This window comes from Drosophila sechellia, chromosome 2R (assembly GCF_004382195.2).
Source record: "Drosophila sechellia strain sech25 chromosome 2R, ASM438219v1, whole genome shotgun sequence".
NCBI lineage: Eukaryota > Metazoa > Arthropoda > Insecta > Diptera > Drosophilidae > Drosophila > Drosophila sechellia.
In genome coordinates, this window is record NC_045950.1 from 11,431,460 (window position 1) to 11,450,129 (window position 18,670).

The 18,670-nt window shown below is 45.4% G+C and overlaps 5 protein-coding genes and 1 long non-coding RNA gene across 8 annotated transcripts in view; 3 read left to right on the top strand and 3 right to left on the bottom strand.

Annotated features, from left to right (window-relative positions):
- LOC6609276 (netrin receptor unc-5) overlaps positions 1 to 1,869 on the top strand; it is a 19,210-nt gene extending 17,341 nt beyond the window's left edge. For both annotated transcript variants that reach the window (XM_032716336.1, XM_002033930.2), the window contains one exon: positions 1 to 1,869. This exon is cut by the window's left edge and continues 614 nt beyond it. In XM_032716336.1, the coding sequence (XP_032572227.1) occupies positions 1 to 699 (699 nt within the window). In that variant the 3' untranslated portion in view covers positions 700 to 1,869.
- Positions 1,710 to 5,096, bottom strand: LOC6609277 (mismatch repair endonuclease PMS2). Of its 2 annotated transcripts, none has more exons than XM_002033931.2 (8): positions 4,897 to 5,096; positions 4,670 to 4,829; positions 4,469 to 4,612; positions 3,834 to 4,402; positions 3,138 to 3,780; positions 2,362 to 3,075; positions 2,054 to 2,307; positions 1,710 to 2,000 (listed from the first exon to the last, which is right to left on the bottom strand). In XM_002033931.2, the coding sequence occupies exons 1-8, from the start codon at positions 5,020 to 5,022 to the stop codon at positions 1,905 to 1,907; spliced, it is 2,706 nt and encodes a 901-aa protein (XP_002033967.1). In that variant the 5' UTR covers positions 5,023 to 5,096; the 3' UTR covers positions 1,710 to 1,904. The 2 variants fall into 2 exon arrangements, with proteins under 2 accessions (XP_002033967.1, XP_032572228.1); XM_032716337.1 differs by having other exon boundaries at positions 1,710 to 2,008.
- A 518-nt stretch (positions 5,097 to 5,614) lies between these two features.
- Positions 5,615 to 6,081, bottom strand: LOC116800581. The gene is made up of 2 exons (XR_004361485.1): positions 6,028 to 6,081; positions 5,615 to 5,972 (listed from the first exon to the last, which is right to left on the bottom strand). It is a non-coding gene; the product is annotated as an uncharacterized LOC116800581 (long non-coding RNA).
- An 81-nt stretch (positions 6,082 to 6,162) lies between these two features.
- LOC6609278 (DNA replication factor Cdt1) lies at positions 6,163 to 10,012 on the bottom strand. The gene is made up of 3 exons (XM_002033932.2): positions 9,909 to 10,012; positions 9,147 to 9,811; positions 6,163 to 7,981 (listed from the first exon to the last, which is right to left on the bottom strand). The coding sequence occupies exons 1-3, from the start codon at positions 9,987 to 9,989 to the stop codon at positions 6,493 to 6,495; spliced, it is 2,235 nt and encodes a 744-aa protein (XP_002033968.1). The 5' UTR covers positions 9,990 to 10,012; the 3' UTR covers positions 6,163 to 6,492.
- Positions 10,013 to 10,375: 363 nt separating this feature from the next.
- On the top strand, positions 10,376 to 16,087 carry LOC6609279 (SRSF protein kinase 1). Its single transcript, XM_002033933.2, has 5 exons — positions 10,376 to 10,464; positions 11,046 to 11,201; positions 11,491 to 12,054; positions 12,664 to 13,560; positions 13,761 to 16,087. Exons 3-5 carry the CDS (start codon positions 11,553 to 11,555, stop codon positions 14,660 to 14,662), a joined length of 2,301 nt encoding a protein of 766 aa, XP_002033969.1. The 5' UTR covers positions 10,376 to 10,464; positions 11,046 to 11,201; positions 11,491 to 11,552; the 3' UTR covers positions 14,663 to 16,087.
- LOC6609280 lies at positions 14,660 to 17,173 on the top strand. The gene has a single exon (XM_032716338.1). The coding sequence runs from the start codon at positions 14,669 to 14,671 to the stop codon at positions 15,170 to 15,172; it is 504 nt and encodes a 167-aa protein (XP_032572229.1). The 5' UTR covers positions 14,660 to 14,668; the 3' UTR covers positions 15,173 to 17,173.
- The last annotated feature ends 1,497 nt before the right edge of the window (positions 17,174 to 18,670 follow it).

Genomic DNA, 18,670 nt, shown 5'->3' on the forward strand with positions numbered 1-18,670 from the left:
CGGGATATCTGCGCCAATGTGGAGGCCAAACTGGGTGGCAGTTTTCTTGGCGAGAGCCAGGTCTTTGCGTTCACGCTGAATAGCCGAAATCTGAACATCCGGGTGAGAAGCGCGGATGTCGAGGCAGCAGCTCCCTACGAACATGCCATACCCTACCAGCACATCCTCAGCAACAACTCCATTCTGCACTGCGAGTTTAGCTTGAGGAGGCAGGATCAGAACACCCTGTGCGTGGACTTTGGCCAGGGCAGCGAGGACGACTACTACACCTTTAACATTCCAGCGCACTCTATGAGCGGATCGGCAGAGGAACTGGCCTCCACTACGAATACCACCATCTCAATTGACCGCCAGGGCAACTATGTAAACGAGAGCTGTGTGATGGACTTTGTTCAGCTGCCGCACGCCACGAAGCGTTTGATCTGCAGCGCCTTGGATCCTCCACGGGCGGACGAGCGGGATTGGAGATTACTGGCCAAAAAGCTAAATACGGACCGGTATATTGCTTACTTTGCCACCAAAGCCTCGCCCACCGAACAGATCCTTAATCTGTGGGAGTGCCGAGCGAATAGCAGTCCTGGTAGTAGTTCCAACTCAGTTTCACATACGATAATGGCGCTCCTGCTGACGCTTAAGGAGATGGGACGTCAGGATGTGCTAGACATCATAGTTGAAACCATAGGCCCCTTGTGGATTTAAGGCACGTTCCCTTCATACGCTATATTACAAAGATATTTAACGGAAGTAAAACATGAATTTTGTATTTCGGAAACTAACAGAAAAAGCTTTAAGGGTCAACATTTTGAAATTCCATTCCGCAAAAACGGAAACGAAAAGGGTGTGTTGAAATCCTATCAAACTAAGCGTTCAATGTATCCGTTGAGTTTTTAAAAGTTTTGCCAGTTTCACCTACCTTCACCCTGTTTCCAGTGACAAATCACTATTTGTTTCCAAAGATAACTTATCCAACAAACAAGTAACACCTAAGAACTGAACCACCTGCAAAGTTTGTTAAAGTGAGATGGGGGAAATCATCGTGAGGCTCATGGCCCCTTGTTGTTAAAAACAAAAAATGTTCATGAGTTGCCTTTTATTTACAAAATGTATGAACGACGCGAACGAAAAACGAAACGAAATGTGGAAAACTGGAATAGAAATGAAAAGAATATTGAATCAAAGTGTAGCTGTAGTCATAGTCACTAAGTTACTGTAGTGTTGTGTTCTAAGGTAACTTGCTCAACGAACTTTGTTCCCTATGGGTGCCATGCATTTTATACACTAAACAGGAAGAATGTAGCGTTTAATTATACTTGTGGCTTAGCAAACTTATAGTTTTAAACACATAACTCTAGCATTACGATAAAAAAACTGTTTGTTTGTGTACGATACGACAGCTGTAAGATACGAGTTCACATGGGGCAGTAGGCCAAAATACATAGAGTAGGTGATGGCCAACTACGAAAGACAACCGACAAACATTTTAATTCAAATGCGGTAGTTGTAAACTGTTTGCCAAATCGTTGAATTTCTCAGCCGACTCTAGGTACGAATAGTCACTAAAGAAGAGGAGCATTTAGTAATCAAAACTAAGCCATAGCACACATATACCCTAAAGTATGTAGCCTCTCAAATTATATATATAGCGTACCCATATATGTTTATATAGTGTAACATCTAGTAATAGTTATAAAACAAAACAACAAAACGAGTAGTTTGTTAGACATACTCAAGTGATAACCTTTGTATTTGTCTTTAGTTGTAAGTCTGATCCTGTCGTTTAATCGTTAATCAAGTAAGCATTTACAGAACAATGACGTATACTTAGTGGCTCAAACGAAAAGTTAAATAAAATTAAAACTGCAACAATAATTTAACAACCGATTTCTTACACATACTCGTTTCTGTTAGGTCGGAGGATCTTGCTCATCGTTTTCGTCACTATCAATTAGCATTGTGATGTTTATGAGGTGACGCATCGTAGGACGTCCATGTGGACAGTTCTAGAAAACTGAGGATTTGCAATTTTTAATTCGAAATGTTGACATTTACTTACCCATGGCTGTTCAATTTCTCCCATCTGTGTGATCAGTCTTCTCATCGTTGTGTTCCTGCTAAGAGCTGTGCCAATCATCACCGATTTTCGGCAAGCACGTGAGGCAAACATAGCTCGAACCCTAGACGGGCGACAGATGGTGCCTTCGGGCGCATCTTGCAGCATAAAGATGAGCTCATCAATGTCCTCTTTGCCGAATTCCCATCGCTTGCTGTGCGGCTTGCCCAACAGACGCACTTTCTTCGTGGCAGGAGCTGAAATGGAAATCTTTTATAAGTAAAATAACAGAAGGTCTGTTTAAATCCCACCTTCGTGGTCTACTTCAAACTTGAAGCCATTCTTCTCGAACACATCAATGTGGTTCAATAGCACCATCTCATTAACCGCAGTTAGTTCGAGATTTTGCGGCACTGCCAAGCGCTGATACTCCAATTGAGTTGTGCGCTGCAGCGTTTCAAAGTTGTACTTTTCATCAGTGGCATGCTGATCTACTATGAATAGATCATCCTCTAGCTTGACTATGATAAAGCCCAGATTAAACTGTCCTATTATTTCCATGCGGGCGAAATCCTCCTTATCGATCTCACGCTGAAGTTCTGCTTCTGCACTGTTGTTCTGGTTCGGATTAATTTCCGTCTTGAAGCGCAGACGCTGAAGCTTGGTTCGAGTCCTCCGATCACGCTGCTGTTGCTCGTGGACCTTTAAAGAAGATGCGATCTCCTCTAGAGAAGTAGTTAATTCCCCGCTTGAAAAATTTGATGGCAGACCGTCCTCCATCTCTTCATCAAACTCAATCCGAGTGGGTAGCTTAATGTGGTCATCTTCGTCGCTAGCAATATCAGTATCTTCCGACAGCTGAGTGAAACTAGGCGGTTGTGAATTGAGTTCTGCCGGTGATCCCTGTTTGTCCAATGCCTTAGCATCAGTTTTAAACTCGAAAATACTGCGACGACTTTTAATTGGGGTCAGAACCTTGCAATCAATCCGAGGTGCATTCTCCGGTTTCGTCAAAAGATCATAAGCTGTAGCCAATTTGCATAAATTATTCTTTAGAAACGATGATATGATAGTAAAGCTTTCTCACCCTCAGACTCCTTAGCCATCTCTTTCAGGTTGAGGAAACTATTATCCAGGGAGACTTGCGTCTTGTCCTCTTTTGCCATGTCAACATCACTCGCTGCTTCAGATTCTGCCTCGCATTTGGAACTCTGCTCCTTGGGTGACTCTTGGCTGAGAAATGTATGAATCTTTTGCATTTTCAACGTCCGAGTAGTCAATTCTTCGGATTCACTGCACCGGCGCTTTACTGGAACTGATGGTGCCGTACCTTTTGTGTCGCCAGTGCGTCGCCACTGAGTGAGCACATCCATAAACCTCTGCGTTGAGGTAGTGGGTACATCTTCTTCTGATGCTTCTTCGTTTTGGTCCTCCTTCTCCTTACTTGGTTCTTTAGGGAATTTAGTTTTACCCGGATTTGTCTTGGGTTCCAGCATGCTCACAATGGTGGTGTTTTGCATTTGAAATGTAGCTGGAGTGTGGCCAAAGGTGTCCAGCAGCGATTTTTTCAGTGCCAGGAGAAGAATTCGCTCGTTGTTTATCAGCAATTGGCGTTTGTCGGGCGTGAGATTCACATCCACATCAGAACGGGCCGTGATGATGTTGAGATAAATAAAGGGTTGCTGTTGGACGTTATAGCGATGGTAAATCTCGTTTATCACCTTGGCTATCTGTAATATAAATAATGTAATTTATTTAAGCTTTTTAAAAGAGTTTGTCTCACATTTTTAGGGTCACAGGGCCTCGAGTTGACAAAAAAGAACTGACGATCTCTGCTTGAGCGTCCAGCGCCATGTCGGCAACTGGAAATGAATCCGTCGAGTTGGAAGTCCGCCTGATTAAGACGCTCTACATCCTCGGTGCTGATTTGCGGACAAGTGGTATCGGCTACATCCGCACCAGATTCTAGATCAGCCCGCAATTCCGCCTCGGTCAGTTGGCCCTGGCCAAAAGGAGACTTTAAAGTCACCAGATCCGCGGCCTGGCGTGCTCCAAATATGGCTGATATGTTGGCCATGACCTCCTGGTCGCCATGCGTTTGTAGCACAACAGTTTTGGCCCCTTTCGGAGTGTGATTGCTGCAAAGGATGCGGACACCTTTGGTGACTAGACAATAGGCCTGCAGAATCTGGCACATCTTGGTGAACTCCTTTTTGATGTTGCGGGTAAAGTCACGCCTACGAACTGGCAGAGTGGAAAAAAGATTTGCCAGAAGGACGGTAGTGCCAACTCCACGGGCACAAGGAGATCGCTTCTTGATCCTACCGTCATGGTCCAGTTCCACCTTAACCCCTAGAAATCGGAAGTTTTTAATGGAATAAAAGTAGCGTTAAACGTAGAGTTCCGTCCATAACTCACCTACATCGGTAGACTTGTGCCGGGTTTGGATAACCATATCTGACAAGGCACACAGTGAACTTAGAGCCTCTCCACGGAATCCAAAGGTTTCCACGCCCAGCAGGTCCACGAATTCCCGGATTTTTGAGGTGTGGTATTTGGCAGCTGTGTGCAGTGGGATTAACTATTGTTCCGAAACATTGTAGATATGCCTGCACTTACTCATGCCTTCCAGATTCATTTCCTCCACGCCACTGCCATTATCGCTGACCTCCACGCCCTGAAGTCCCTGATCCTTTAGCTTGATCTCCACCAGCGTGGCGCCCGCATCTATTGAGTTCTCCACTAACTCCTTGACAGCCACAGCCAAACTGAGAACCACCTGAAATGAATTGAGCCCACGGGATCTAAGGAACTTGAGCGAAACTATAATAGCTTTCGTATCTCACTTGTCCCGAACATATTTTGTGCACTGTATCCTTGCCAATCGCCTTTATCTGACCGGATATCGCGGTGGTTGGTGGAGGCACCTTCGGTTCTTTTTCCGTGTCAGCATTGTGATTGGTTTCCAACATAATTGTGGCTTAAACACAACGACTGCACCAATTCACAAATCTATGGCGCTCTTGAGGTCGCCGTGTGACCAGATTATATGACCAATTAATCGGATACGGAATGCAAAATGTTTTTACATCGGAAATGCGCTAGAGGGCGCTCACCAATATAAGTATTATATTTTGCAAAAATTTCAATGCTTGCCTACAATGGCTTGTGTTCCTGTTCTCAAGACTCGTCAACAATCATTTTATTAAATACAAGATAAATATGTTGAAGTCCCTGGTCCTAAAACCGAAGCATTGATGGTAGTTTTTTATATATTAATATAATTTTAATGGCTTTAAAACGTAGGAACTAACAGAGGCAACGAACATAACATGAACACATAACAACAATGATGAACTACAATTTTGAATAATAATTTAGATTAGCTAATAGCAAAGGTCTCCTGGGTGACGCCTCCTCAGTCTTCGACCAGTGAAGCCGCTACGTGGTTGAATTTCTATGTAGTAATTAAATAATATGTTCCGTGAACATTTCATGATATCAAAACTAATCGTATGTGTTGTCAGTGATTGCTAGCATTTGATTTTTATAAATAAAACACAATTTAGAGGTCAAAAGTATTTAACTTTTTAATTATGCATCAAGAACAACAACAGTGTAACTTTAACAGGAATCCCATAGACCAAAGATGTTAGATGTTGGATAGATGTTACGCACATCACATCAGTAGACTTGGATAACCATAACCATATCAGGGCCTCTCCACGGCAAGTATTTTACTTTTTAATTAGGCATTTAGAACGACTATTGTTTTTAGTTCGTTATTAACTCAAGTCTCCCACGGATTACAGTGCCAGGATCTCTTACTCCTGCCTCCGCTGTAGTATACAACATATAAAAATAAATCATTATACCAGTAGCATCGGCTAGAAACTACAGCAAATAATGCCAAAAGTACAATCTAAATGAGATGGAATGTTAGCGAAAGATACATTTTCACTGACTAGCTTACTCACCAGTAATCTCACGATGAGCAGCATTATGGAACTGAAAATGATTTTGATTTGAATAGCTTATATTAGAGATAGATAGACTAAGAGATAAGAGATGAATGAATGCTCGTGAATACGAGGCAATAAGTACGTTTACTATTTCCAGGCAAAATATTTATTTATTCAACGTGGTACAACATGAAAATGGTCTTTAGACTAATAAATATGAATGTATAAACGTTTGGTCCAAAAATTACACTTATAATGATTGCTTGGGTAAATGTGATGAATCCAATCTTGGTTGTCAAGGTGCTTGTTGAATGTGGCAATGTCAGTTTGGTTAGAACACAGAGAGCTTAGCCTAATCCGGTTGTTTAATCAAGTAATGGCTAGCTAGTTTGACAAGTACTTAAAGATATATCTGGATATAGCCACAGGGTCATTGCTCGACGGAGTCCCGCGTCCTGGTTGCGTTTCCGTGTTTCCGGTCTAATTGCTCTTGGCGTTAGCCACGCTCTCCAGCTTCTCGATTATCTTGTTCATGTCCATGTCCTTGGCAACCTTGAGGTACATGGTCTTACGCACTTCATGAAAGGAAGCCCAGCTGGGCAGCTCCTTGGCAAGTAGCTTCAGATGCGCCTCGATTTCCTGCGGTGTGAGGTTGGCCCGGAAGCTGTTCTGGATCTTCTTGATGATTACTTCCAGGGTGAGCACTCCTTTACGCTCGGTAACGAAGACATTGCGCAGGTGTCTGGCCAATTCGGGCAAACGTGAGTACTTCGTGGCCTCCTGGTCCTGCGAAGGACGCCGGGTCATCGCCTCCAAAGCCTTTGCTGCCTGTTTGGCTCGAATTTTCTCGATCAGTGATTTCGGCAGTCCCTTCAGTAGATTGGAGCTGGCATCTGGCACTGTGCACTCCTTCACTGTGGGCTTGGCGGTTTCTGTGTGGTTGCTTGTTTTTTCGGGGACAGTTGGGTTTTTCGGAGATCCAGATATTCCAGGCACCTTCTGACTGGTTTGAATCGCCGTACTTGTCTCAGTGATTACTCCTGCCTGCTGTTCCTCTGGCTTTTTATTGCTTTCAGCTGCTTGCTGTTTTTCCGCCTCCAACTTGGCCTCATAGCGATCCATTGCTCTTTCCATGGGCGTGGCGCAATTGAAGAGATTTCGAGCGGTAGACAGAATATCTTTAGCTGACGAGTATTTCTCGACATTGGGCGGCTGTGGCAATGGGGACAGCTCCACTTCCGGACAACTCTCCAAATCAAACTGCGGATGCCAGCGAGTCAGCGCCTTTTCGATGATGATCGGAGGATCCTGGGAGCGAAGGAACTGGTCGTGCGCCCGCATTACCCGATCGAGCAGAAGGCTCTGAAAGCGCTGCATGCGCGCCGTCATTACGTGTGGATTCATGGACGTCGACTGGGCCGACGCGAGCACATCGTCTTCGTTGATTTTGGTGAACTGTTGTTGCTTCTCCGATTGCTGTTGCTCGGGCAGTGGCTCCACATTGGGAGCGATGACCAGCTGGAAATAGTCCGCTTTGGAGACAGAACCGAAATTTCGCGTCTTCATCTGACTGAAGATAAAGGCCTCTGGATAGATGTGCTTGATCTGGGCCAAATGGGTCTCAGTGAAGTTTTTGCGAAGCATGCGCTGCACTGCCGGCTTAAGCTTCTTGAATGTGATGGTCTCCTTGCGGTTGTGAAACATGGCCACCACGGAATCGAGACCCTTGAACACGTCCAACAGGTGTCGGTACTTATACGGCAATGGAAGTTGGCCGGCGCGGCTGCTTTCCACCAGACTGGCGTAGCGCTTATAAGCCGGCACCTCGACCAACTTGACAGGAGATCCATTTTTGGCCGGACTGAAGAGCAGGCGCTTGGATACGTCAGTGTGCCGCGGCGACATAAGCTCATGCTTGTCCGGGGTGGGTGGCGGTAGTTTTGTGGGAGTCTTGAAGGTCTTCAAGGGGCTGATTGTGAAAAAAAAACCAAAGTTATAAGTAATCTATATCAACATTTTAAAATTCGGTACCTCCCTAAAGTTTGCGCAAAACAAATATTTGAATATGAATTTTAAAACCAATTAAATATCCCTTTAAAATATGGAAGAAATAAATTAGTGACAGCAATTAAAAGCCATAATTTCATGCCTAATTCATCGATAGGGTTCCATTCAGATATTTATTTTAATACGAAATACAAAGAGGAAATATTCCATTCGAAAATGTATCCTATTTGCTGCTTGGGACTTTTCTTCAAGACGACCGTTACAAAAAAAGGTTGCTACCTGAGCGTCAGACCCAAAATACAAATACACAGATACACACATTCCCATGCAGTACGGCAGTTAAGATCCTTGTTTTCCGAGAGCCGAAGGGAAAGCAACCCCCGAATGCGGGCGGAAAATAAGCATTTTCAAAGGGAAGGTCAGGCTAGATTGTAACGACTGCGAAGGGTAAACATGCTGCGCATAGCGATACACACACTGCGGTGCATGGGGAGGGTCAGTCAGCCAGTTGGGTATTTATGCATGTTGTACAGACGTCACGAATCAGCAGCAATTGCTCGTACAAAAATAGCCATATTGCCGAACCAAAGCCAAGCCATCGGTGACTTGACGACTCTTGGGCGGAAAATATGCAACTTCAGCAGTCGAGCGCTTGAATAAGCCGGAGACCCGGAGAGCGACCTCGATTGCAGCAGAACTGCATGGCAGCAACTGCTGGCCTTTCGCTAAATGATGTTACCCGGTTTTTTCATAGACCACACTCCACAGTCCGTGGTTTGTTTATGCCGATTCTAGGCCACCAGCCAGCTAAATCAAAATTGTTGCGGCAGGCACATATCTTGAGCTTCTTACATGGCTGATTTTCTTGGACAGCCACGATTATTCGATTTGAAGAGAATGTGTTAAAGGATGCGAAAGGCATGTTATCATTCAATCAAGGTTTAATACCCTATCATCTTCGAATGATAAAGCGAGTAGCAAACAACCTTAATGAGACTCAAAAGAAATTGTTGGACTCGAGAGAACTTGAAAACTATAGGACACAACATGTTGTTTAATTTTGCTTCAATCCCTATTAAGTATTTGTTCAGTACCCATAAAACTTCCTATATAAGCAAATAGCTCACCTTGTAAGCACCTCCAGTTCGATTGTGTCGAATTCCTTGAGCTGCACGCTCATCTTGGACTTCGATGGGGAGGGGCCAGCCTCGCGGAGTTTCCTGTTGCGCTCCTCCTGCTCCTTGCGCTTCTGCTCTAGCGCCGCCTTCCTGGCCAGCACTGCCTTGAGTTCCTGCAGCTTGGCACTCCGCGATACCTTCGTTTTCACCTCGTCGAAAGTGAGCTGGCGGCGGAGATCCGCCTTGATCGGCGAGGCATCCTTGAGGATTGGCTTGGTGGGCGTGCGCAGGCCACGCTGCACATTGTCCACATTCTGCTGGCTTGTGATGGTGAAGTTAACCTTAGGCGTGTGCTCGCTAATGGCCGACGACTGCTGTAGCTCCTCCTCGTCCAGCTTACTGGACTGAGCCTGTTTCCTGGGCGATAGAGTGCCCTTTTTAATAAATTGCACCAGCTTGGGCTGCTTGATGTGTGGCTCCATTTTGGCGGCTGCCGGTGTCTTCTTTTTGCTCTCTTGAGCGGCGGTGACAATCAGTCGGGCAGTGCGTCCGGATCGGGTACGCATGCCCGTGGCCGCCGCCTTCAGGGTGTCCAGATCCGCATCCTGGTCGCCGGCTGGCAACTGGGAAGGGGCGGGGGCGGGAGAGACGGTTTCAGCGGGTTCCGCCAAACGCTGCAAAACAAAGCCATTTTTAAGATGTCTGTATTGGCAAAGCGTCCTTGCAGATACTTTTGTATCTGGAGCCACGTTTCTGGGACGGATGTCTTACCCTGTTCTTGATACTGATAGCATCATCCAAGGCGGCGCGTTTGCGGTTTGTGAAAAATGCAGCTACCGATGGCTGGGCCATAGTAAGTGTGTATAATATTTATTTCTAATAGCAATTGCTGTTGGCTAAACGGTTGTAAAGATACCACTTGGCTGAATTCACAGATGGGCACGTCCGGTTATTTATCACTAGTCTGTATAATTCTCTTTTCTTTTTTATCAACACGTCGTGCCAGCGCACTGCTCAAATTACAACTGGCCACGATTTTTCACTAGATGCAGTTTCCCTCCAAAACCTAAAATTGCGCCAAAACGCGTACAGTGTTGCAAGTTACCGTACTCGGCTGCCAGTCAACACTAACCACTCAGCTGTTCAACTCCATCGATTTGCAGCACTGTTTGATGGAAGAGTTCATTTTTCCGTAGCAGTTTTTTCCACTTGCGGATTTTTCGTTGTGCGCGTGTTTTTTTCTCGTTTCAGCTGCATTTGCGAACGCTGCGGAACGCCGGCGAATCGAGATGCTATTGGCTTAGTCCGCGCTCACTTGCAAAGCCAGGTAAGTCGGTAGTAGCTGCATTTTTTTAAGAGCCTTTTACAAAGCAAACGCCGAGCATAGTTTCGAAACGGATCGAGTACCAGTAGGTGCAAGTGAGGCCGCACTATGTGGCTGAACGTGCGAGTGAGATAGGGAAAACGTTACGTGGTGCGCTTACGTTACGAAATTTTAGTGCTCTCGTTGGTTTGCGTCCGTGCTATGAAAGTGTTGCTGCACATGGCTACATTTTAGCCTTTTCTGGCTTGTAACAAGATTTATTTATAATAATAATAATTAGACCAACGTCGCGGTATTTAATGTGTACGAGTTGTTATTATACATATTTTATGTTTCCCAAAAGTTTCAAATTTTATAAAAACTTTAACTGCTTTCTGAAAGTATGTTTTTTGGTTTGGATTTGATAAAAAATAATATGTAATATGAATAGGTATGTATAGGAGTACTTGATTAAGGTAGGCTGTTCCTTACAAACCACATTAAGAGATTAAAATAGCTAGTATACAAGTTTTATTCAGCTGCTGTTTGTTGTATTTTAATCTGTGTTAAGTAAGTTTCATCACTAATTTCATGTTTTCTCCCAGTCTCTGCCAGAACCCGATGGTATTTTGTGACTTTAGCGCTGCGGTCACACTGGAATCGAGTTTTTGGGATTGACGATTAGCGTAGATTTTTTGTGCTAATTTTGTGCAGAAATCGACACAGCAGCCGTGTTAATTGGGAACAAGTGGGATCCCGAGGCAAGTAGATAATTATTTGATATTTCTAGATTTCAAGCACCTATGTAGTTGATTTCCGTACTACAAAATAGCAGACCATAAAAGTGAATATCAAAAAACAGGGCAGAGAAAACAACAAAAGCAAGAAAAAAGCGAGAGAAGCGTGAACCGAACCTCGAACATTGCCTTATTGAGATTTGTGCACGTTGTCAGTTCTCTACTTCTCCGTCGCGTTACTTCCTTTTTTATCAACCCTCCCGTAACCACTCGTCTTCTCTCCTCTTCTTTTCCGATTTGCCACACACAACAGCTGTTACACCTGGCGGAAATAAAGGGTAACATAGGAAAATAGAAGCGACCAGCAGCAGCGAAATGAACAAGGCTGACGTCAACCGCCGCGTTTTGGCCATTCAGGCGAAGAAGAAGCGTCATAAGAACAGGAAGCGGGCCAAGCAGAATGGCACTAACCCACAGGAGCAGTCGAATTCCAGCCAGAACCAGAATCCCAAACCAAGTTCCAATCCCAATCCGGAACCGAATCGGAGCAGCGAGAACTTGCAGGCACCGGATAATGCTAATAATAGCCATTTGAATGCGCCTAGTTCGGACGCATTTAGCAAGGCGAATGCAACTGCTACGGCCTCCACATCCAGCGGAGGATCAGCAGGCACTCCCGATCAATATCAGCCACCCAAAAAAACGCAGGCGAAGTCGAAGCCCAATACCCAGAAGGAGCACCAGCAGCAGCCGCCGCGTAGCAGCTCCAATGAGTCCTATGAATCCGAGGCATTCAGCGATAACGAGGAGCAGGAGCTTAAGGAGGACTACTGCAAGGGTGGCTACCACCCCGTGAACATCGGTGACCTGTTTCATGGTAAGTCACCTGTTAGCACCCCACATATATTGGCATTTTCCGATCCAAAAAACCACCAGCCCCTCCTCAGCAGCAGCAACAACAACAGGTTGCCAAAGACAAGCACAGCACACAGATAAACCCGCACAGCGGGTGGTTTTTCAGACCTCTATCCCCATTTGGGCAAGGGTTGTTTTTTCGGCGAGAAAGAAGAGGGCACCTCGTGTTGTGGCGACGACAACAATAGCAACAGCAACCTATTTGGGGGGCGGCTGTCTCCTCCAAACGTTGTCGCCAACATAAGCCCGTGGTTCCACCCCTTGCTTGCATGTCGTCTCCACCCATTTTACAACGCCAGCTGTCAGATTGTCACTTTCCCAATCCATTTCGAGGCGAAAGAAATCTGAGCAATCGCTTTTTTAGCGATAAGGCAATGAGGACCTGATAACGGCCACACAGGCTCAACTAAATCGGCAGATAGTGCTATGACACGAAATGAGACCCTCTGAGCCGATTTATAACAAAAAATGATTATTAATAGAATCTTGCTAGGTTTATAATAATGCAAGAAATTAAACATTTGTTCCTTTTCGAGAAGAGCAGCAGATTAATGCAATTTTTTTTCGGCAGATCGCTACCATGTCATCCGTAAATTGGGCTGGGGCCACTTCTCTACTGTTTGGCTGTGCTGGGACTTGCAGGCAATGAGATATGTGGCAATTAAAATTGTCAAGTCGGCACCGCACTTTGCCGAGACGGCAAGGGACGAGATAAAGATACTCAAGACGGTGCGCGAGACCGATCCATCGAATCCACGCCGTCGCAAAACCGTCCAGATGCTGGACGACTTCAAGATCACCGGCGTTAATGGCACCCATATTTGTATGGTGTTCGAGGTGCTTGGTGACAATCTCCTGAAACTCATCCGGAAGTCCAACTACCGCGGTATACCACTGGCCAACGTCAAAGCTATTACCCGGCAGGTGCTGGAGGGTCTTGACTATCTTCACACGTGCTGCCAGATCATCCACACTGACATAAAGCCCGAGAATGTGCTCTTGTGCGTGGACGAGCCTCATGTGCGCTCACTAGCAACTGAAGCCACCCAGTTGTATTGCATGAACTCAAAGATGTACCCCTCATTGGTGAGCAGGGCGCCCAAGGAGTATCGTGAGCCACCTATCACTGGCAAAATGAGCAAAAACCGAAAGAAGAAGCTTAAGAAGAAGGCCAAGAAGCGCATGGAGCTTTTCAAGCAGCAGAAAGACTATTTGGAGCAGGCTGGTGGCCAAGCAGCCATCAATCCTAATGAGGTGCATAACGGCGACGCCGGAATCTCAGATGCCGATGAATACTTTGATGCAAACTCTGTGGAGGATAACGTGCACGTGGCCGCTGGGCAGCCACCGTGTAAGCAGAGGGAGGAGCGCAAGGCGCCCGCCGAGCAAAGTGGGGAGGCACAGGAGCAGGAACCACTGACTGAGGGCACTGACAAAGCCAAAAAGAAGAAGAAAAGGAAGAACAAAAGTGAGTAAAAAACGAGAAGCGGTAGAAAAAGCGGAAGGTATTTTTATTAATTCATTGTATTTCTTGGCTACGTTTATCTATCGAAACCTTTAGTTCTGGCCGCATTCTTTTTATTATTTTTCCATTTCCTTTTTACACGATTGCCTTTGCGTTTAAGATAAATAAGGGTTCTAATGCAAATTTAATCATTTCTTTGTTAGACAAATCTAACCAATCAAAAGGGCAACAGCCGCCACAACTGGAAAACTCTACGAGCAGTGCCGAGAGCAGCAGTGCGCTCAAGAGTCAACAGACTAATGGCAGTAGTAGCGCTACCAACAGTAAATCCAACACCAATTCAAGCGGTACTTTGAAAGGACAATCAAACGGCAAAAAAATGCCATTGCGACCCAAGCAGGAGAAACAATTGGAAAATCAGCAGCATCAACTAAACAACAACAACTCTAAGCCTAACTCGAACAGCGATTCAAAAATCTCAAGCGGATCCGTGGAGAATACATCTTCGGCTACGAATGGACCGCATTCGAATCCAACGCTGCCAACACCTCCTCCGCCGCCGCAAGCAAAGCACAAGGCTAAACAGGATCCGGCGTTAGAGGAATGCAACGTGAACGTAAAGATCGCCGATCTGGGCAACGCTTGTTGGGTTGATCATCACTTCACCGAGGACATTCAAACGCGCCAATATCGGTCACTAGAAGTTATTATCGGTGCGGGCTATAACACCTCGGCGGATATCTGGAGCACTGCATGCATGGTATTCGAACTGGCCACCGGTGACTATCTGTTTGAGCCACACTCCGGCGAATCGTATACCCGCGACGAGGACCATTTGGCCCACATCATCGAGCTGCTGGGTCCAATACCGCGGGAGATTTTGTTAAACGGTACCTATGCGGCAAAGTCGTTTACCCGTTCCTGCGAGCTACGAAATATCTCGGGCCTTAAGCCCTGGGGCCTAATGGACGTTCTTCTGGAGAAGTACGAGTGGTCTGAAAAGGATGCGGCGTCATTCGCTTCGTTCCTTAAGCCCATGCTCGAGTTCGATCCGAACAAGCGTGCCACCGCTGCGGAGTGCCTGCAGCACCCGTGGCTTAGATAAGATACGATGCAACCTGGTTGTTGGCTGCGTGCCACCCAGCCAGCAATAGCAGATGGAGGGGGAGCTCTAGCAGGAACCGGAAAAGGAACAAGAGCAACAGCACTAAAAGGTGGATCACCGGCAGTAACAGCAGACGGAGAAGTTGGCGGGGGCTATATAGAATCTTCGGCATCGGTGGCTACTTTGGCTTCCATCTCATCAATTGCTTCCACATCGGCTGCAGCAATGGCGGCACTGAAGGCCCGACCTTATTTGGTTGCACCCTTTGTTACCACAGCCTCAGCACCACCCACTCCACATCCCCACGCATCCATTTCGACAAACACGGCCCGCACAGCGCCAGCTACACCTACACGTCGTCGCATCGGTCCCGAAAACGATTTGGACCTGGTTGAGGACTTGGATGTGGCACTTGCTCAAATAGAGGACCCGCAGACACACACCAAGAACAAATCGCATCGCTTTTTCTGGCGCAAGGCACTGCGACGTGTCTTCCAGCGTCGAAAGTGACGGCGTCGCCGGCAGGACTTGCCCCGCTGGCATCGTCCCGCCCGTCGCTGTCGTCGTCGCAACCTGGCCGAGCGGGTGAGGCGCATCTGCGCCTGCTGTGCCTACGGCCAGATCCTGCTGCGTGCAGCCCGCGTGGCCCTGCTCAGCTGCATCCGCTGGCGAACCCGTGGCAACATACGCAACAACAACTTTTACTTCAGCAACCACTAAACCATCAGCAGCCAGCCAGCCAACCAGCAGTCGCTAATCTCCGTGATCCAGTAAACTCAATTACCATTCGATTTAGTTTTACACACGCCAACGCTTAACTTATTCCCTGTGTTTTAGATCGACGATTAGACCATTTTTGTTGCTACGTATGAAATTATAATATTGTATTACCGCCTACACGAACACGTCCCCACGAATCCTGTACATAGGCTCGACAGTTCTCGATCCCATTATTCATTTTAATTAAAGCGACGCATAAGAGAGCGATGGTAGAGCATGAGCAATTGTCGCATACAAACCATATATGTGTTACTGTACATTTACCCGAGATGCGAATCGGCAAATCTACATTTATAAGCGTACATAGTTAAATGAAATAAAGTCGACCCATCGATGGGTGTCTAACACGCGCCATCGTCGATTCGATGGAATAGGGCAGTAGAGCAGCGCGTCTGGATTTTTATAAGCATATGTATATGCACATGGATGCAGAAACTTGAGCTGAACATAACAATAATGAGAACGTAGTTAATTAGTTTATCCTCGGCTTAGTGATCGACATGAACAATTTGAAATGGCATTAGTAAAAACGTAACCTGAAATAGAAAAGCGAATGCACTACCAACAACCACAAGAAAGTAATCCTTAACCCCTAATCGGAACTAATAAGCGTATAAATATAATTAAAGTAGCCGCCACAAAAAATCGTATTGTTCAACATTAAATAGTAGCGCAAGCGCAAAATAATTGCAGCTATATCAAATAGATAAATGTTCAAGACACAGACACACCAAATTTGGCACTTTATCAAGACTAGAGCCACACAAAATTTATGGAATTTCTCTTGACCACTCTTAACACAAGCATAAACACCTAGAGGCCACTTTAGTTAGGACTAGGAGCTAGAGCGATTTTCTTAATAGAAACGATTCGACTCGGAGCGGTAGGGTAGCAGAAGCAAAAACAAAGGCGACGGATTAGCAGAAACGCGAGATGGAGGGGTCCATTGTCATTGGCAATCGGATCGGAGGGCAGGGGATGTGTGACTAACTGACTAATAACTATTACGGATACGTACACACATATATATATGGATAAGTGGCCTTAATAATTCGGTTCTCCGCACCACACAACGCACCACAATCACCACACGCACCCAACAAGCTAACTACAAAACCACAAAACGATACGAAACCAAGTACACCAGCCAATCTGAGAAAGCTATTGCAATTAACACAATTAACGCTGCGCGAACTAAGAAGTTAAAGAATTAGGTATGAATATTATGGTAACTCGGGCAGACATTATTGTAACTAGACAGCCTAGCCAGCTAGCATGCATATATCAATCTAAAATTAAACTAAATGTGTCCAGGATCAAGGGGAATTGAAGAATGAAATGAATAAGTGGCAGCCCAATATCGATCTACGACGTTGTCATCAAGTTAATCGTAACATTACATTAAAGAAAATTCAAATATCTTCGGCTGGCCGATGTTTCGAAAATACTTACGCATATACTCTTTGAAAATCGCCCAGACTTCCGAACGAAGCTATGTACTAAACTTGGTATCACAGGTGGAAAATCTGGGGACAGACGCCCAGCACGGATGACCACTCTTAAATGAATTACATATGTATAACCAGAATCAGGAACCCAGCTGCCGAATTGCAATTCCAGTATGTTCTCACGCTTTCAAAGAGTATAATTATGAATTATACGATACGATACATAATTTATTGATGTAGTTATAAACAAAATAAACAACAAATTACACAAATTGGAAAGCAATCGACACTCTTTCTTTTTTATGCGTGCACAACCAGCAGAGTATCTATATTTTGGCCATTAATTTCAGCCGGGTGGAGCAAAGGATTGGGACAGAGAAACGACTATCCGGGCGATTTATGGCCACATAAAATACACAAAAGCTTTGGAGTCCTCAATGAATGGTTTACGAGAAGGCTGACCTTCGACTGGCTCGCATTAATTCCATGATACATATATCCCCTGTCCAGGTATTCATCACGTTTGTTTGTCAATGGCTCGAAATTGAATTTTATCGTGCCACGTGCCACCGAATGAACGTCCGCTGGCCACTTGGTAAATGCTATGCACATATTTGGGTCTTTGGGGCTCAAAGGCAATGCCAGTGCTCGGTTGGCTCGTGTGACTATTTCATCTGCCCCATTCCATCTTAAGCAGAAGAAAGGCCAGCGTCCATGGCTCCGGGAAGTGGCTCCGTCTCAATGGCATCTGGCGAAAGTTAAATCCGCGCTGTTTGCATTGCCTTTGCCAACTCTCGCCGAAGAATACTCGAGCTCCGGGGAATTGATCTAAGACAAATTCGAAGAGCTCAGCGCACATAGTCTCTGGTATTTGGTTTATTGTTTGTTGGCCAAAGCTTTGGCTAAGTGAAAAGTGCTTTGCGTTTAAGCTGGGGATCAAAGTTGAAAGCGCAGGGAGTTGTGATGCAACTTGGCCCGCTGTGCAAATAAAAATGGGGGGTTATACGCAGGCTAAGCATTAAGATATACTACACAAATGCATAACATCATCACTTTTAGTAGCGATATAATGATACCATTTGGTTAGACTTGATCCTTCATTTAATGGTTTTCAAAGTTGTAGTTGGCAATTTATGCTTGGTAATTAAAAATATGGTGAAACCCTTAGACAAACAGGAAGCATGTTAAGCGATAGATAACCACTTCATCCTGTTTATCCAAGAATTCCAAACATCCACGAGTACAGCTCGAGCAAGTCCCAAATGAATTAAATATGTATTCTCCTGCTGCTTCTCGACTGGAAAATACTTTTTAAAGCTCTCACAGTTGAGTTGAACTCCTTGGGATGGGCATTCAATTTCATTTGCTCGAGATCTCAGCTCAGCCAGGAAACCCGACCCGCTTTCAATGTACGTATGCTAACGAGACCCACAGTCCATGGTCCAGGAGCAGGTCCTTTTCCACACCCAAACATTTAAACCCTCACCCGAATCTGGATTTGCTTATAAATGTCCAACAAATGACAAACTTGACAAAAGAGGGACGGCAAAAGTTTTTCCCATGGCAAAGGAAACTCGCCGAAGGAAAACTCTTCAGACAACTTGGTCAGAAGTTTTGCGGAGCATTAGAATAAACCCAAACAATTGTGTGTCCTAGTCGTCCATCAGCCGGCCTTGATGATCGATATTTGTCACACACAAGCACAAAGAGGGGCAAAATGGAACTTTTAAGAGGTCCTTTTTGTAGATGCGGCGAAGCGCAAACGATTATTCAATTTGCA

Bases quoted from the DNA above. Each gene is read 5' to 3' on its own strand.
- LOC6609279 (XM_002033933.2), top strand. From the start codon at position 11,553: ATGAACAAGGCTGACGTCAACCGCCGCGTTTTGGCCATTCAGGCGAAG. The intron at 12,055-12,663 runs GTAAGTCACCTG...TTTTTTCGGCAG, and splicing joins CATCGGTGACCTGTTTCATG to ATCGCTACCATGTCATCCGT. The intron at 13,561-13,760 runs GTGAGTAAAAAA...TTTCTTTGTTAG, and splicing joins GAAGAAAAGGAAGAACAAAA to ACAAATCTAACCAATCAAAA.
- LOC6609277 (XM_002033931.2), bottom strand. From the start codon at position 5,022: ATGTTGGAAACCAATCACAATGCTGACACGGAAAAAGAACCGAAGGTG. The intron at 4,830-4,896 runs GTGAGATACGAA...AATTCATTTCAG, and splicing joins ACAAAATATGTTCGGGACAA to GTGGTTCTCAGTTTGGCTGT. The intron at 2,308-2,361 runs GTGGGATTTAAA...TTTCCATTTCAG, and splicing joins GTTTGAAGTAGACCACGAAG to CTCCTGCCACGAAGAAAGTG.
- LOC6609278 (XM_002033932.2), bottom strand. From the start codon at position 9,989: ATGGCCCAGCCATCGGTAGCTGCATTTTTCACAAACCGCAAACGCGCC. The intron at 9,812-9,908 runs GTAAGACATCCG...TTTGTTTTGCAG, and splicing joins CTATCAGTATCAAGAACAGG to CGTTTGGCGGAACCCGCTGA. The intron at 7,982-9,146 runs GTGAGCTATTTG...TTTCACAATCAG, and splicing joins GAACTGGAGGTGCTTACAAG to CCCCTTGAAGACCTTCAAGA.
- LOC6609280 (XM_032716338.1), top strand. From the start codon at position 14,669: ATGCAACCTGGTTGTTGGCTGCGTGCCACCCAGCCAGCAATAGCAGAT.